Source organism: Lacerta agilis, chromosome 4, assembly GCF_009819535.1.
Source record: "Lacerta agilis isolate rLacAgi1 chromosome 4, rLacAgi1.pri, whole genome shotgun sequence".
NCBI classification, from domain to species: domain Eukaryota; kingdom Metazoa; phylum Chordata; class Lepidosauria; order Squamata; family Lacertidae; genus Lacerta; species Lacerta agilis.
Window position 1 is genome coordinate 51,538,884 of NC_046315.1, and position 16,624 is coordinate 51,555,507.

The 16,624-nt window shown below is 41.0% G+C and overlaps 1 protein-coding gene across 1 annotated transcript; it reads right to left on the reverse strand.

Moving 5' to 3' along the window:
- Window positions 1–8,746: 8,746 nt before the first annotated feature.
- Window positions 8,747–16,382, reverse strand: CLDN14 (claudin 14). The gene is made up of 4 exons (XM_033147002.1): window positions 16,093–16,382; window positions 13,153–13,196; window positions 12,746–12,813; window positions 8,747–9,701 (listed from the first exon to the last, which is right to left on the reverse strand). The coding sequence occupies exons 3-4, from the start codon at window positions 12,774–12,776 to the stop codon at window positions 8,878–8,880; spliced, it is 855 nt and encodes a 284-aa protein (XP_033002893.1). The 5' UTR covers window positions 12,777–12,813; window positions 13,153–13,196; window positions 16,093–16,382; the 3' UTR covers window positions 8,747–8,877.
- Between the last annotated feature and the right edge of the window lie 242 nt (window positions 16,383–16,624).

Below are 16,624 nucleotides of genomic sequence, written 5' to 3' on the forward strand. Positions count from 1 at the left end.
AAACATGGCGGTTGAGGTCAAGGCGGCGGCCTCCCCTCTGCCACCACCATCGCTGCAGCATCAACGTCTCAAACGTGTTTTTTTTATTTTTATTTAAAGTGTCCCCGGATTCATTGAAAAAAATCTGGTAACCTTACTCAGAGTCCTTTCCAACACTACAATTCTATGAACATATTTGGAGGTCCCTAATGTGCGCTGCTCTGGTTCGCCAGAAGCGGCTTTGTCATGCTGGCCACATGACCCAGAAGCTGTACGCTGGCTCCCTCGGCCAGTAACACGAGATGAGCGCCGCAACCCCAGAGTCGGACACGACTGGACCTAATGGTCAGGTGTCCCTTTACCTTTACCTTACCTCTATAAAAACACAACCGTGAATTAAAAATAGAAATCAAACCTGATCTTTCAGGCCTCCTACAATGGCAGGCACAGAGGAGTGGAACCATTATTCCTTTGTAGACTGAAGTAGGACCTGTGTAAAGGGGGCCCCTTGAGGGAACCAGATAATTTGCCAGGCTGTTGAACCATAAATATTAAAAATAGGAACCAGCAACTTTTATGCATCACAGTCCATTTCAAGCAAGGCCTCTCCATTAAACTCTGGTAAATGAAGTCCATTTTTGATGAAGGCCAGGCAAGGTGGCCTTCTCTCTCTCTTTTTGCCAAAGTAATTATCATCTTGACAAACTCTGCAGGATTATTTTCTCAATGAGCACATTTAATATGAAACATGCAGCTTTGCTTCAATAAGAGCACATTCATATTTTTAACACCCTAGGCTTGTCCAAAATGTACTTGGCTCGGCTCCTGGGCAAGGAACACTTTTAAGGAGGAAATGTTGGGCTGCAATTATAGTTGGCTAAAGCACATCAGGCAATATGAACAGCTGTGGGATTCCTGTTCCTTTGCAATAAGGAAGGCTGTTAAAATTTGGACGTTACTTTGATACTTTTAATTTTCTTTCTACAGCAAGCCCAAATATTCTGTTAATGACTTTTTCATAGGGTTATTTATTTTAAGAAAAAGAGGCCAGCCAAGCACAGCAGGTAGTTAATACTCCATTCAGATGGCTGCCTGCTGTGCTGAAATAGGGCAGGAGTGATCAGCTGCATTTCTGTGAGATTCTGCAATTAACCTACTGGCTAATCGGTGATTAACCTACTGTTAATGTTCACAGCTACTTGGAATAAATTGATTTGATTAGAAACAAAACCCAGATAATTTAGCTCACCTTCTGGAGAAATAACCTTTCTGGTACAGAAAGGCAATGCTCCTTAAATAAATAAATGTATATTTACAGTCATACATTACATGGTGAATATTACCTTTTGTGTACCAAATGCAATGATCCTAATAATAAATATTTACAGTCATTGATTACCAGAGCCCCATGCAGCTGTTACCAATAGGGAAATATAAACACAGGGAGTAAGGAATGAGTGCAATAGCTCCATCCCACTGTCACTTTCCAACTCGTAGTAGGTGGCTATCTGAAGAGGAAGCCTTCTGTATCCATGGAGGCTCCCAACACATTTTAGAACTGTGGTTCTACAACACGCAGGGAGCTCTGACTATACAAAAGGCTCCCTGCTTCAGGTAGTTGCCTTCAGATAGAGAGAAAGCAAGGGGCACAGAGCGATCTCATCTCTGCTTGCTCTCCTTTCTGTTTTCCTACAGCTCATGACTGTATAGAAAGGTAAAGGGACCCCTGACCATCAGGTCCAGTCGTGTCCAAGCACATCAAAGTGCAAGTAGATAAATAGGGACCGCTCCGGCGGGAAGGTAAACGGCGTTTCCGTGCGCTGCTCTGGTTCGCCAGAAGCGGCTTTGTCATGCTGGCCACATGACCCGGAAGCATGACTGTATAGGACTAAACAAATAGATGAATCAAAATACCCTGATTGTCCCAGGACTTTTTTTTTTTTAAAGGAGGTTTGGGGTAGTAGTTAATCTATATCTAATTTAACCTCAAAACAGTCAATTGAGCAGGTTTCCTTTACCTACCTTTTACCTTTATTATCATTACCAAAGTACTTGATTATGGACTGCAACCCTACATACTGCAACCCTGCAACCTAGGTGGAAGACAATTGAGATTCCTTTTGATTACCCATGCATAGGATTGCACCACAATGTGTGTGCGTGTTTCGAATCAACAAACAAAAAAGTGGCAGGAGGGAGATGCACAGGGGTTTCCAATGGTGCATTGGCTGGTATTTCAGAATGCTTTCCAGCAGAGAGCCTTTGACATCATAAAATATCAAATGCCATCTGCCTCCAGGCATCGCTTAACTTCTGTAGGGGGAATTTTCCACATTCAGTTTTTTTCAATATCTGATGAGTGACAAGCAAGCTCACTAAGAAACAAATACTTCTAATAACCCAGAGGCATTTGAAATATCTGTTCCTTTCATCATGGCTTATTTTACATCTACAGTACTGTATTTTCTTACTATCAAGTTTTATTAGAAATTTGCCAGCATAACTTGGGAATAGTTTCACCTTGTTATGCAGCCCAAACAAGTCCAGGAATGAGAGAGAGAGAGAGAGAGAGAGAGAGAGAGAGAGAGAGAGAGAGAGAGAGAGAGAGAGAGAGAGAGATTTTATATTTTATATACAGGCACTTCCACCTTCTTGTCATGTTGAAATGTTACTGCATGTGCTCTGTGTGAGATCTAACGTCTCAGGACTGCTGGGTGGCAGGCTGCCTCTGAGCTCTTAAAATGGCCAGCAGGATCCCCATGTTTGGACTTGGCAAACCCATTGTTAGATGGTGGCATTCCCTGACTGTTTTAATAGGTGAGATAAATGGCAGGAAATGACATGCCTCCTTTCACTCTGTAATGTAAATAAGTGCAACCGACAAGCCAAATAAGTAGAAGCATGTTATCCTAACCAACGTGCATTACGTAAGGAACCTGTGACCCTCCAGATGTTGTTAAATTCCATCTCCTAAACATTGACCATTCTGTGTGGGGCAGATGGAAATTGGAATCCAAAAACTTCTGGAGGGACACAGCTTCCTCACCACTGCATTACATAACGGTCACTCACTGTCACTGGCGAATGGAGCCGCTTAGCCACCCGGAGCGGCAAATGCGGGGGCACCCCCCGGGAGCAGGGTGTTGCTCCGCAGTGTGCATGCATCATGCGTCATGACGTCACAACACATGCGCGCTGCGAAGCGCAGTCCGTCTGGGCTGCCGCGCGAACGGCAACCTTACCAGCTGCCGCAACCGCCGCACAGACAGGGTACCGGGCGGGGCTTGGGAGTTGCAGGGGTGACGCCGAGGGTCACCCCCCTCCAAGGCTGCCCCCAACGCCCCCCTTGCTCCACCCCTGCTCACTGTCCATTACTTTACTCAACTTTACAATTTCCTGTATGTAACACTAAACTTTGGCCTTTCCTTTGCATTCCTTTATCAGTGCTGGCAGGTCCATGCAGCAGCCTCGTCATCACGTACACTGCTTGCTTCTCCAAGCAAGTTAGCAAGCGTTGCAAACAGCTTTTTTTGTGGAGAATGTGCCAATGTAATGCACAACAAATGCTTTTGCAAGCATTACTAGCACTTTCCAAATATATTTTTTCAGGCAGATTGCATTAATGATGGATTAGATCTCAGTCACACAGTAGGACTTCATTACAAGTAGACATGGATAGATAGGAGAGTGTTGAACTTCAGCAGAGGCATACCTAGAGCTCTTGGCAAGGAGATGTACTGGCCACACCCACAAGCTGCCCCTTCAGTCCCTTGTGCATTTGGCAAGGAGATGCACTGGCACCTCTGAAGCCAGGAAAGACCATGGACCAGAAACTGAAAAAAGTTTGCTTTGTGTCACCTTTTACGCTCCACCAGTGACTTCCTCTGCAGCCACCAGGATCAGGTCTGCTCTGCTCCTCCTTTGTCTCCATTGGTCTGTCTGAGCACACAGATGGGCAGGCTCCTAGCCACTCCAAGCCAGAGTGCAGAGGCACAATTTTTGCACCCCCTGGGACTATGCCCTTCAGGGGAGGGGGCAACTGACCCATGCCTAGGTAGGCCCCTGAACCTCTATAAAAAAGGGGAGGGGAGAGATTCAGAGTCTACCAGATGTTTACTTCCTGAAAAAAAATTGCAGACTGAAATGCAGGTATCCTTTTCCAAGTTTTGCAATGCAGTTAAAAAAGGGGGGTGTTACAAAAATGCATTATGTTCAGAGAAAGTGCGCATAAAAGTGTATATATATATATATCGGTGTAAATAACTTACTAAAAATGCAGTGAACTCCCATAGTGGGACTTAATCTCTGGTAAGTAATTATAGGTTTGCAGCCTCAGCAATGGGTCGGAGTGTCTGTAACTACAAATTTAGCACTTGCAACATAACTGAACCAAAATTCTGAGAGAAGGCCAGCATCACTCAATGAAACATGAGGTCTGTTAGGGGCTGGGTCATCCCAACCCTACAGAAATGGTGCATCATGAATTGTACAGTATATATGACACAGGTCTTGAGCCACTGTTGTTGCCCTTGGGGATGCAGAAAGCAAATGAGCTGGCCTGCAAGCCTTTCTCTCTGATGCATGATGCACAAGATCTTGCTACTCTGTGGAGAGCAGATGTGCACTCTGTATGTGTTTAGGGGAACTAGCACTAGTTCCTATCACAGCTATATTTTAGTCTGTTTCAGTGCATACGCTAATGAGCAGATGCATCTGCTTCAGTTAAGTATTGACCTGTTGTAAATTACCGGTATTAGTACAATTAAGCCCAACCGTATTAAACACCTGAAATGCAAATCTTCTCAGTGGGATTTCGTTACCTGGACCCCGTGTAGTGTCACTACAAAAAAGTATCTTTCCCACTTCATTGATCTGGGCTGCCTCACAGTTTTCATGTCAATTTTTTTGGTTCACCTTTAGTGGATTACCTGATACTTTTCCTCACTGCTCAATACTGACACTCACTGTGAGAGCGAATGTTTTTACAAGTGGGCCACATTTACGAAAGCATTCTTCCACCCCTAGGATTTCATCAGCTACGTCCATGTGTGTATTTATTATGCTAATAATCCGTTACAGCTACATTTGAAATATATAGTATTAGTTATAGTGTTTCCAGCATATGGCTCATTGGTACTGGCAATCATGTTCCTTAAATTATGGATTTTCTTTTCACTTAAAAAACACAGAGAGAAATAGCTGGGCAGTGTAACTTTTAAACCTGCAATCTACCAAAATCAGCTGAAGTTAAAACAAAGAAGCAGTTGCAGTCCTCTGTGTGTCAAAACTGGAAACTTCCCATTACACCTTAATGGTGAAGTAAAGCTCTCCCACACTTTCTCAGAGTGCCTCTTTTCACCCAAGAGAGAAGAACCACTTCCTGTCTCTAAAGGAGAGCCGAGGAGAACTCTTGAGTTTCTATATTACATGGTTTTTCTGAATACAATCCACTTTGTAGGGGGAAAAAGTAGGACAGATGTTGCGGTTTAACTCCCATCAGTCCCAGATAGAATGGTCTGTAGTCCAGGATGATGCCAGTGGTAGCCCACTAGATATTGTTGGGCTCTGGGTTACTAACTCCTATGTACAGAAAGCATGAACAGGTAGTATAAACAGAACATCCTCCTGAATAATGGAAGTCTTTAACGTTGTTCCCCTTTGACCACATGACCACAAAACGTATCGTCTTTCCAACAGCAGTGGTAATGGACTCTATCTTTCAATGTTTGTAAACTCACCTTGTCTTTCAACCTGATACATTGAGACAAAAATGAAGTGCTTCCTGTGGCAATATTCTGCTGATAAAAGGAACTGTAAAGTTATTGAGTGTGTAAACTGCAGAGTTATTCTTGCAGACTTGCCTTTTCCGGAACTAAATAAAAGTCTGGGAGGTAATGAATGAAATTGACAGGAACTGCCAAACCAGTTTAACTGAGTTTTAATGCACTATTGATCAATTAGATGATTTTTAAAAATTGAAGAAAGAAAAAAGGCACACAATGTGAATACAGGATTCACAATAAACTTGATGAGAGATATTCTGATTTTTCACCAGTTGAGAATTAAACTTTATATGTTCTGCCACAGTGCCTTATATCTTTGGAAAGGTAAGTGACGAAAGGTGAACTAAGTTAGATATAAAATAAAATAAAAATCCTTCCAGTAGCACCTTAGAGACCAACTAAGTTTGTTATTGGTATGAGCTTTCATGTGCATGCACACTTCTTCAGACACGAAAGCTCATACCAATAACAAACTTAGTTGGTCTCTAAGGTGCTACTGGAAGGAAAATTTTAACCAACACGTCTACCTACCTGTAACTAAGTTAGATATGATGTTTCTAATAACATACAGCCCTGCCTTGAATCTCATATTATCTTCAAATATGAGTATCCATGTTGCATTAATGGTGACCTGTTATTGTGTTTTCACCATCCGTTTCCTTCTTAATTCTTTATTTCTGCCTGATGGCATTTTAATTAATTCAACGTAATTATTAAGGTTATGTTATGTGTGTGTTGACATTTGAGATGACATTATAAACAATGCAGATTGAAATCCAGTTCAATTTCACATTTAAAGGTGATCTTATGTGAACCCAAACTAGCTATCCTTCGAAACTCACATGTCTCTGAATTTTGCAATGCAGTTCGCCAGCCAAGTAATGTGTGCAAAAAATGCACATACCATAGTAACGTGTCCATAAAAATGCACAGATTGTTGAAAACAGCATTACAGTGCATTGTATTAGGGGAAATTGCTTTAAAAATGTGTATATATTAGGAAAAATTCTCACTAAAATACATGGAAATGTAGAGAACCAAACTGAAGACTCGAAATATTAGAAAGCAAGAGAAACTGAAACTGATAGATCACATGTTAGCAATTCTTTGTCACGCCTGGAAGGAAGTTCCCTGCCTGAGTCTCACCACCAACCATCAAATGTGCTTTCATACTAACATCGAGCAGCCTTATGCCCAGTAGTGTGGCAGCATCTATGGAATCATATCACAGGACAATATTGCAGTAAATGATCAGGCACCAATTTTTCCAATGGTTCTGCAAAAGAAAAAAAGCACCCCATTAAATTTATGAGTAAATGAATTTGCTGGTGGTCACAATAGCTAATTAAATAGGGCTTATAGAAGAGAGGGAAAGAAGGAAGTCATTTACACATAGAGACACCATCAGGGCAGGGCACTGATGTCCAGGGGGCCCCACTCAGTAGAATGAGCAGGAAGGCTTCCAAATGCAGTTGGACGGATATGACACATGTTTAAGTCAGCTAAATAATATTGCCATCTAAAGAAACCCCACCGGAAGACTGTCCAGAGTCCAGAATTCCCTAACTGGAGCCCCATTCATCAGATTTATTTTTAACCATTTGGAACAGGACTGGCAAGCCTTTTAAGCCAGAAGACCACATTCCCCTCTGAGCAACCTTCTATTTAAGTGGACAGATTCAATAAACCAGAATTTTACCAGTGTTCAGTAGGCTATTTTCTCTACACACATCCCCTTCTATTCAGGCAATGAAGATGTTTATTATCAAGGGCAGATTCCTGCCAGTAGAAAGGGCTCACTAGGTAGGGCAGAGCAGCTACCCTGGCTTCCTGGCAGCTGGGTCCCTGTTGCTTACCAGGAGGGGCGAGGTTGATGGGGAGGTCAGCAATGTATGAATGCCCTGGCAGGAACATCCAGATTGGCTTCAATGGTGCATTTGCTCTGCACAGACTCCCACCACCACTTTCCCCCTCCCCATCCTGGTAAGTAACAGAAGCTCACTAGTGCAACTCGTGGGAAACTAGCATGATGCCTCTACCAGCCAGCCTAAAATATACTAAGTAAAAGAACATAAGCTTTACTACCCCACCCCCTCTCTTCCGTCCCCCCTTTTCTTCCCAACCCTAAACTGCATATAACACCAATGTCTCACAACAAATGTAACTGATCTGTAGAAGATACAACCTGAAGAAAGAGACAATGCATGTGCTTTTGTAAATGAAGAAAATCTTTAATAAAATTATTTTTTTAAAAAAAGAAGAGTGCAAAGTGGGATTAGTGAGGGATGTGGCTTGGGCCTGGGGAGGGCCCTGAGGGCCATATTTGGCTTCTTTGCCTCAAATTCTCCTTAATAATAATAATGTTATTATTTATATGCCGCCCATCTGACTGGGTTGCCCCAGCCATTCTGGGCGGCTTCCAGCAAAATATAAAAACACCATAAAACATCAAACATTAAAAACTTCCCTATACAGGGCTGCTTTCAGATGTCTTCTAAATAGTTGTTTATCTGTTTTCCATCTATGGGAGAGCATTTTACAAGGTGAGTGCCACTCCCGAGAAGGCCCTCTGCCTGGTTCCCTGTAACTTCACTTATTGCCGTGAGGGAACCACCAGAAGCCCCTTGGAGCTAGATCTCAGTGTCTGGGCTGAACAACAGGGGTGGAGATACTCCTTCAGGTATACAGAGCCTGTTTTAGAATTTGTACAAAATTTGTACAGATTTGTAAGATTTGTACAAAAAGTAACTAGTAAACTATTATAATACTAATTATTATTATGGGATATGTGTATTCTTTTTTCTTATTCTTATTATTATTATTTGTATGTAAATGTGTGTGGGTTTTTGTTTTCTTTTGAAGCAGGTAATGGAAACAGAGCTCAGAAGTTCATAAATTGACCATGATTCCACAGATAAAGAAAGTTACATGCTCTAGAATCTAAATGTCCATAATTTTTAATTGGGAGTTTCAAAGCATTTAAAAAAAAATTACACATATTCTTTACATGAACAGCAAAGCAGAGGTAAACATTGTATGAAAATGACTGTACATTAATAATACCACCTTGAAAACACCCCACATACTGAGATTATAAAAGTAGATCCCAGAGAACTTACACATAGTCATTTAATCTGTAACCACTGTGAGAAGCAGAAGTTAATGATGAGGTGTGGTTTGCCTTGTAGGCCACTGGGGGTCTGTAGGCTGGAGCTGCCCTTGTACTCCTCGGCTGCGAGCGGTAGGTTAAATCGTTCCCAGTACGTTGACATGAAACACAGAGGATAGTTCCACCAATGATACTCAATGAAGCACATACAAAGCCAAGGTAAAGGGCTTGCCCAATCTCATACTTCATCCCATTGGGCAGCATTGGGTTGTAGAAATCAGTTACCACATCACTGGTTGACCAAGAAACAGGGACGAGGCACACGAGCCCTGCCAGTATGAAAAGGACTCCGCCCAAGACAGCAAACACGTTTTTGGCAGAGGACCCTTTGACACACCGGGTGCACTCCATGCCAAAAACAGCAACCACACAGGCCAAGGCAGAAAGAACACAGGAAATCACCATCATAGCACGGGCTGCTTGGAGGTCACGAGGCAAGGCCAGCGGAGAGTGGTGAAGCTGGCACTGATAGATGCCAGTGCTGTGCCAAACGCATTCCATCCAGAGACCCTTCATGTACGCTACAGCCGTGATGATGTTGGTCCCCACGTGGGCCGTTCTCCACCAGTGAGGCAGGATGGTCGCAGTTATTGTCCCAGCAAGACCGAGAAGACTCAGGAAGAAGCCCAGTAACTGAATAGCCATGCTGGCCATGTTAATGTTTGTCCTGGTTATACTGCTGGGTGCAGTATCTTGGTTGGGGCTCCTTCTGAAAACACAGCCTCTCCCAGGAGATATATGGCAGGTTTGCTTTGACACCTTCTGGATGCCTAATAAAGAAGTAATTGCGGAACAAGAAGTTAAACATTATACAAGTGCATTACTCCAGTGACCAGTAAGGTGCATTCCAGAGGCAGTTAGTGTGATTATTAGCATATTTAACCCACTTTAATGCGCTCTGTGAAAACGGTGGGAAAGTAATTGCTTCTTGTTATTTACACCTGCCCTGTCTGCTCCATGAGGAAATAACACTGTGTGTGTGTGTGTGTGTGTGTGTGTCTACCCATATAAGATATAACACTGAAATATACTTTAAAAGAAACATTTTGCATTCTTAACAGGCTTTGTAAAATACCTATTTCCTTTAAACAACAACAACAGCAAGATTAGAACGCTCTCAAATTCCTATGAAACAGAGGGAGAAAAGATTTATGAAGCAGGAGCCTAAAAGCTACTTTGCAGGATAAAAACATTTCCAAAAGGTCATAGCAGGATTCCAAAACAATGATGCTGTGTTTGCTCAAACTGAAAAGCAACTAAAGTGAATAATAAAAAAGCCTCTAGAAGAGGGTAAAGCACAGTGGATTACAGTTCCCTTTCCCACTTCCCAATATTTCTTGAGATGGTGTTGTTTTAATAAAGGAACCTGAAGGGGAATAATTTTCATTAGCCCCTATGGAGACTCTGGATATGGCTTTAATCTAGATGACAGCATGTGAAACCAGATGTGTATCATGCAGCTTCTGAGAGGTGGTACCTTCACAGTTATAGAAAACATCCTATAATAAATTCAAGCTGAAACACCATGAAAGAAATAGAGGCCCTTCCACCTGTGTAAATCTTGGTTTCAGTGATCTCTGCTAATGGTTCATTTGCAAGCTGCCTGCAAAAGCTGTGTGAGAGAAAGAGAGTGTGATCAAAAACCCTGGAAGTTAAAACATGAAGTAACTGTTGAGTCAGAACCCAAATAGGATCCAAAGGGAAAAGAAGCAAAATAATAGATCTGTGCACCAACCAGATGATTCAGTTCAGACCCCGATTCAACACTTCAGAAAACAGCTGTCTGAGCTGGACTGGGGTCTGAGGCCAAGTCCACAAGAAAAAAGACAATGTTCCCTGCCCCATTTACTATTGACATTTTTTAGAAATGTCAATGTTTCCCCCCTGTTTACAGGAGTAGATGGAATTTGCAGACAATGCAGCCTCTCCAGAATGGATAAAGTGTACCAAATTACAGTCAAACAGGTCCAGGTTTTTTGATGTTGTTGATGTTGTTCTGGATGCCTTTAAAGTTTGGTGCTTGTTTGGGCCTGTTTCATGGCTGTTCATTTATGGAGGATAGGTTTTAATAAACTCTCTATTATAGATTTTGTTATATAATTATGTACATCCCCTAAATCTGTTCTGAGTTTCCATCCCAACCCTCTGGATCAGATTTTGGGAAGGTGTGGAGAGAAATGAGGAAAGGGAAGTTCTGCTGCGTGAATGGAAATTCTTGCACTAGCTACTTTGTTTGATGCCATAATCTCTGTTATAGATTGCTGTACATTGCAAACTTGATTTAGAATTATATTTCATTCATAAGGCTTAATACACCATAAACTTAAACTGCACAAGACAGGTAGGATTAGAATCCAGATCTCCCATGGCCCATGGCCAAATCCAATATCCTATTGGACGGGATCATTGAATTGTGCTGCAGGATTATCAGGTAGAATCATCTTGCATCACACATTTTGCTTTCTTTGTCACTCGCAACAAATATAAAATAGTCATGTTCCGTGAATAAAATGAAAGTGTCAAGTAAAATACAGTCATCACTAGATATTATGACTCTTGTACATGTAAACTAAAATTGCTCATTGGTGGTTTTTCTTCAGTATAGCATACTTTCTTTAACTGCAGCACGATTACATTTGCATGTACAGTATGCTATACTGATCTTTGCATTCCTATGTGTGTGTGTCTTTAGAATTGCCAGAAGAACATTCTAGTTTGGTGCCCCATGCTTTTGGTTCCACTGTATTCAGCTCAGAAGCTTCCCTATCCTATGATAGAAATATTTGCAAACATCTCTATCTACACAACAAAGGCATTCAAGAGCACAGTTGGGCACTTTTAAGTCCTTTTGAAATCAATAGGGTTTAGCTGCACCTAAGGCTTATGGGCATTACATTTACTGCCTTTATATGTTTTATATTACATTTACCATTGGTTCTCATTCTTTGCACCAGCTAAATCTATATGCTGTTTGTCTATGGTATCCATTAAAAAAAACCTGATGGATTCAGAGAAATATAAAACAAATGAACAAATAGAAATATAAATTATATAGGAGAATCTTCCCTATAGGATCAGTACTATTAACTCCATTTAATTGATGGGGAAAGTAACCTTTGGGAAATTAGCCGCCTTACCTGAATTTATGCAAGAAGCCTAAAGAAGACTTGAGGCTTTCTTTTTGTGTCCTAATCCAGAGTCTTATCAGCCAAATCATCCTCCTTGCCTTTTAATTCCAGTTCATTGGTGCTCCAATTTCTTTCCTTGACTTTTTATTCATGTACATAGACCCATCCTTGGTGCACTCCTGGTTTTGATTTCTCCCAGTTAATTAAACATGCTGTCATACCTGTATGCACCATGCATTGTGTACAATTTGAGAGCTCATCTTAGGTCTTTATGAGAAGGCCTTTCAAGGTCAGGTCTTAAGCTTCAGTGCTAATCCCAAAGAGAATAGAATATAAAAGCTAAATGCGATTTACGCCATTAGTCACAGGAAACAGGCTCCAAGTTTAATGGAGGTCATGATACTCAATGGCAAGTTAGCTGCTATTTTTAGAAATCATTAAGGTGTTATTTTTAAATTCTAGCTATTTCAGACTTTCTAATTTGGGAAACTGGTGTTAATTAGCCTCACTTGTTTGACGTCATGTTTTCCACAGTCCCTTCCTTACAGACCCTGCCAGCTGCTACTGGCGTTAAGAATGGCTTTAACTGCTATGGGGACGGCTTTTCACCTTCTGCTTAACAACTGTAAATTAACACATGTATCTCAAAGAGCATCAAAGACATGTAAAAGCATTGCCACCTGTACCATTTCTTTCCAGCCACCTTGTTCCCAACATGGCTGCCCGAGTTATTGCTGTCCAACGGCATCTGTGGCTAAAGACACAAGGCAATAAAGGCATGTTAACAGTGAGCCAATCTACACGCCATAAGAAACTGATAGATGGGGAGACAATTTATTTATTCATTCTATAGGTAATAACAAAATTGATCATCTCATGTACAATTCAAGAGTGTCCTAATCTGTTAAGTGATTGATCACAAGAACGATGCATAGCATGCACAGGGGGAAATGTCTAAAAGCTTACACTGCAAAGGTATCTAAATATCCATTATATATATCCATTCTGTTCGTTCATCTATATATCCATTATGTTGGCTTGCAGGAATTCAGTTTTTCGTGATTTGACCTTAAAAAGAAGAAAAAACACTCACCAAACCAGTGTCAGCAAGAAACCATTCCAGGCACATTATTATATCTAGGAAGAGATAAGGTAGCTCAACAGATAATGAGGTAAAAATGCATGCAAAATCTTAAATTAATGTCCCGATATTGTATCATATTTCACTCAAATGGCTACCAGTTCATTTCCAAGTGATAGTCAAAGTACTGGTGTTTAACTCAAAAGCCCCCCTTGGCTTTAAAGCTTTCTAAAGGAACAAAGTTTCCCATATTAACTGGCTGCGGATTGAAATAATCCTTGGAAACTTTATACCAGGTACTCCCACCGTCTGACAACAACTGGGTGGCAATCAGAGATAGGGCCTTGTTGGTTAGAACATCCCACGTATGGGATTTCTTCCTGTTTTAAAATTATTTTTGCCCACTACCATTTGACTATTTTGTTTAAAAAAAGCCTTGTGAAAAGCTCAACTGCAGAAGCCATTCAGTCCTATACAGGCAGCCAAGTTGCCAATTGTATTGTGTGACAAGCTCATAAATCCATATTCCCACTTGACTCTGAAATGTAGCTAACAAGATTATATAAAATGACAACATTTAAGGCAACATTGCTGCCAGTTTTAGAATATCCTATCCATCAGACCGGGCCTTACTTGCCTAATAACTTAACTGTCCTTGTTTTTCTTCCCCTTGTTCTTTCCATTTAACAGAAGGTCTGCTGATGTTTGCAATAATATTTTTTGCTAAATGTACCAAGATCTGTGGTTATTTGATTCAGGGGTTGTTTGTTGGTTATCTGATGCATTTATCTTGAAATGTTAATGGGATAACAAAGTGCCTAATTCATGTTAAGAATTTTATATTATTAACGTTCCACTGAAAACTACTATTAATAATAAGAGATATTGTGATATGGAAAGGCTGAAAGGCTGCTTAGTGAATTCTGGGATTACTTCCATTCCTTTTCCACAGTCACACAAATATTCAAAGTAAGCTGGTTTGAAAGTCATCAGAATGTTTGAAGGTTTCCAGACTTTCAATAAAGGATTTAAGCTGGGCATGGCTAAGTGAGGTGGTTCATTTTGTTGATTTTTTCTTCAAGAGTACTAGAATACGGAGACAAACATTTTGAGCAGCATTTCACTCAGTTCAAGATCCAAATAATTCACAATGACCATCATAGCCATGTTGTTCCTAAAAGATTATGAACATCAGGCAGGCTATCAATTCATAGCTAAGAAGAAGCCCATTTTCATCTGATCATAGAATCATAGAGTTGGAAGGGATTCTGCAGATCATCCAACTCCCTGCAATGCAGGAACATGCCGTTGTCCCATACGGGGATTGAACCTGAAACCTCGGCATTATCAGCACCAACTCCACCCCCCCCCCTCAGTTACTGGCATCAATCTCTGTACTGGAATGCTTGTCAGCCCTGTCTGGCACTACTGGTTATTCCTGCTTCCTGACTGGGTGGCTAAGTGTAAAAAGGGAAAGAAGATTTCAGCAGGTGTAGCTTGTCATGCACTTCCTGGCATTCCCTCTTCTAGCCAAACTTTTTAAATTGCCCACTTGGCCACTCTCTTAGCTTCCTCCTCTTTCTCCTTGGTGAGGAAGAGCAGCTGGCTAGCTCCAAGTGGCCTCTCCAGAACCATTGGGCTTTGAGACAAACATGGGCTGCCCAAATCTGTGTGTTTGATACTTGTTCAGAAAATCTGGTGGCTGTTAGCCTGATTGAACACTGGAGCTTAATGACAGAATCAAGACAGGCAAATCCTTTACTACTTCCAGGCACCTGACTGCTATATTTTTAGTGACAGATTCGAGAGACAAGAAGCTTAAAAAAACCTACACTTACGGGCTTAATGCCCTTCCACGCATCAAAATCAATACTATTACACGCAATCAAGCTTGTAGTTTAACTATATGTCTATGTAAACTACTTTGTATGTAAGTTTCATAGCACTGTTAATATGATAATGTGTGCATCTTAATGGCAAGAGCATTGTTATGTGCATATTCAAGGCGCGGGGCAGTTTTAATGTCATGGAAGTGAAACACCTTTAAGCTTTTGTGTCATATTATCTGAACTTTCTTACTGGCATCCCATTATCCCGCAGGGCTTACATAACCCACCAGTGGCAAGCTGTAGAGGTTTCTCATTGCCACCTTAATTCATTCAGTGCTGTTCTTGTGGCTGCTTAACAGCCATATGCTTTCAGTTGTTCTGTGTCTCTGCTTCCTCCCATGGAGGGAAATAAGTTACATTGAAATCAGCTTTTTGTTACATTTCAGTCCCATATTGTTTGCCATTTGCATTTATCTTTCTCTGCAAAGACAGAACAGACGTTAATCCCACCCGTCCCAAATTCATTCATCTTTCCCGTAACACTTGCCAAGCGCTGCCATTATTTAACTACTTAAAACTTTCACGCTCTTATAATGCTCATAAAATACTTATTTAATTCTTGATATTTTAGAGCCAGCTGTGATGATTCAATCTAGTTTAGGTTTTTCAAAAGCCAGCCAGGAAAAATCCCACCAGGCAGCAATACAGCTCGTTTATAAGGAGCGACGTTTTTACAATAGTGAGACAACACTGCTCCTGACGTCTGCCTTATCTAAACACTGCCTATTTTGAGTTTTTCATGGTAAGCAAAACCACAGCATGCCGATTTGAGAAAGACATACATCTGGCTCAGAAGCATCACTCTGTATGTTAAACATTTTATGAAACAGCTCTGTCTTTTTAATTCAAGCAGAGAACTTTTTCTTTCTTTTTAAGTGGAGTTGGTTTGGCACAAAGGAAAGCTATAGGGGTTTCTTCGCCTCAAACGTTTCTATTTTCCCCAAACTAAAAAAATTAAATAAAAAACTGAGTGAACATTCACTAGCCAAACATGTCAGATACACTAACAAACATCATGTACTGATTTGATGTGAGTTTTGTGGTTTTAAATTCAATTACTCACCTCTTTTCAGAGGGCAGGTTCAAGTATATATCCGCTTGGTGTGTGTATGTGTGCACCATACGAGGCAACATTTAAAACTGAATGTGAAATTGATGATCTACTGCAATTCCTTCACTGCCCCTTATTGTGATATCAAGTTTTTGAAATAATTTGTAACATCAGTGCTGAATTCAAGTGATGAATATGATTTCCAAAAGCAGTGAAAGGGATCAATGATAGCAGTATTGAAACCATTTACTCCAGCTTTAGTCCAGCATAGTACCACTGAAATCAGTCTGACCACTTTTGGATTTCCATTTCCCCCCCCCCCAATAAAGCCAACAAGACAGCTTGCAAACATTAGATATGGCATTTGCTTAATTGCTGCTGCCTCTGGAATATCTGCAGGTGTGGGGACTGCATCAATGTCAAAGCCTCGTGTGTGTAAGTATCACAGGATTATGACGGCCCATGCTAATATTTCTTTCCCTGGGCAACAAAATGTTGGGGAGTCATTTTACTTTCTCAGAACTAAAGAAATCTACCACTAGGT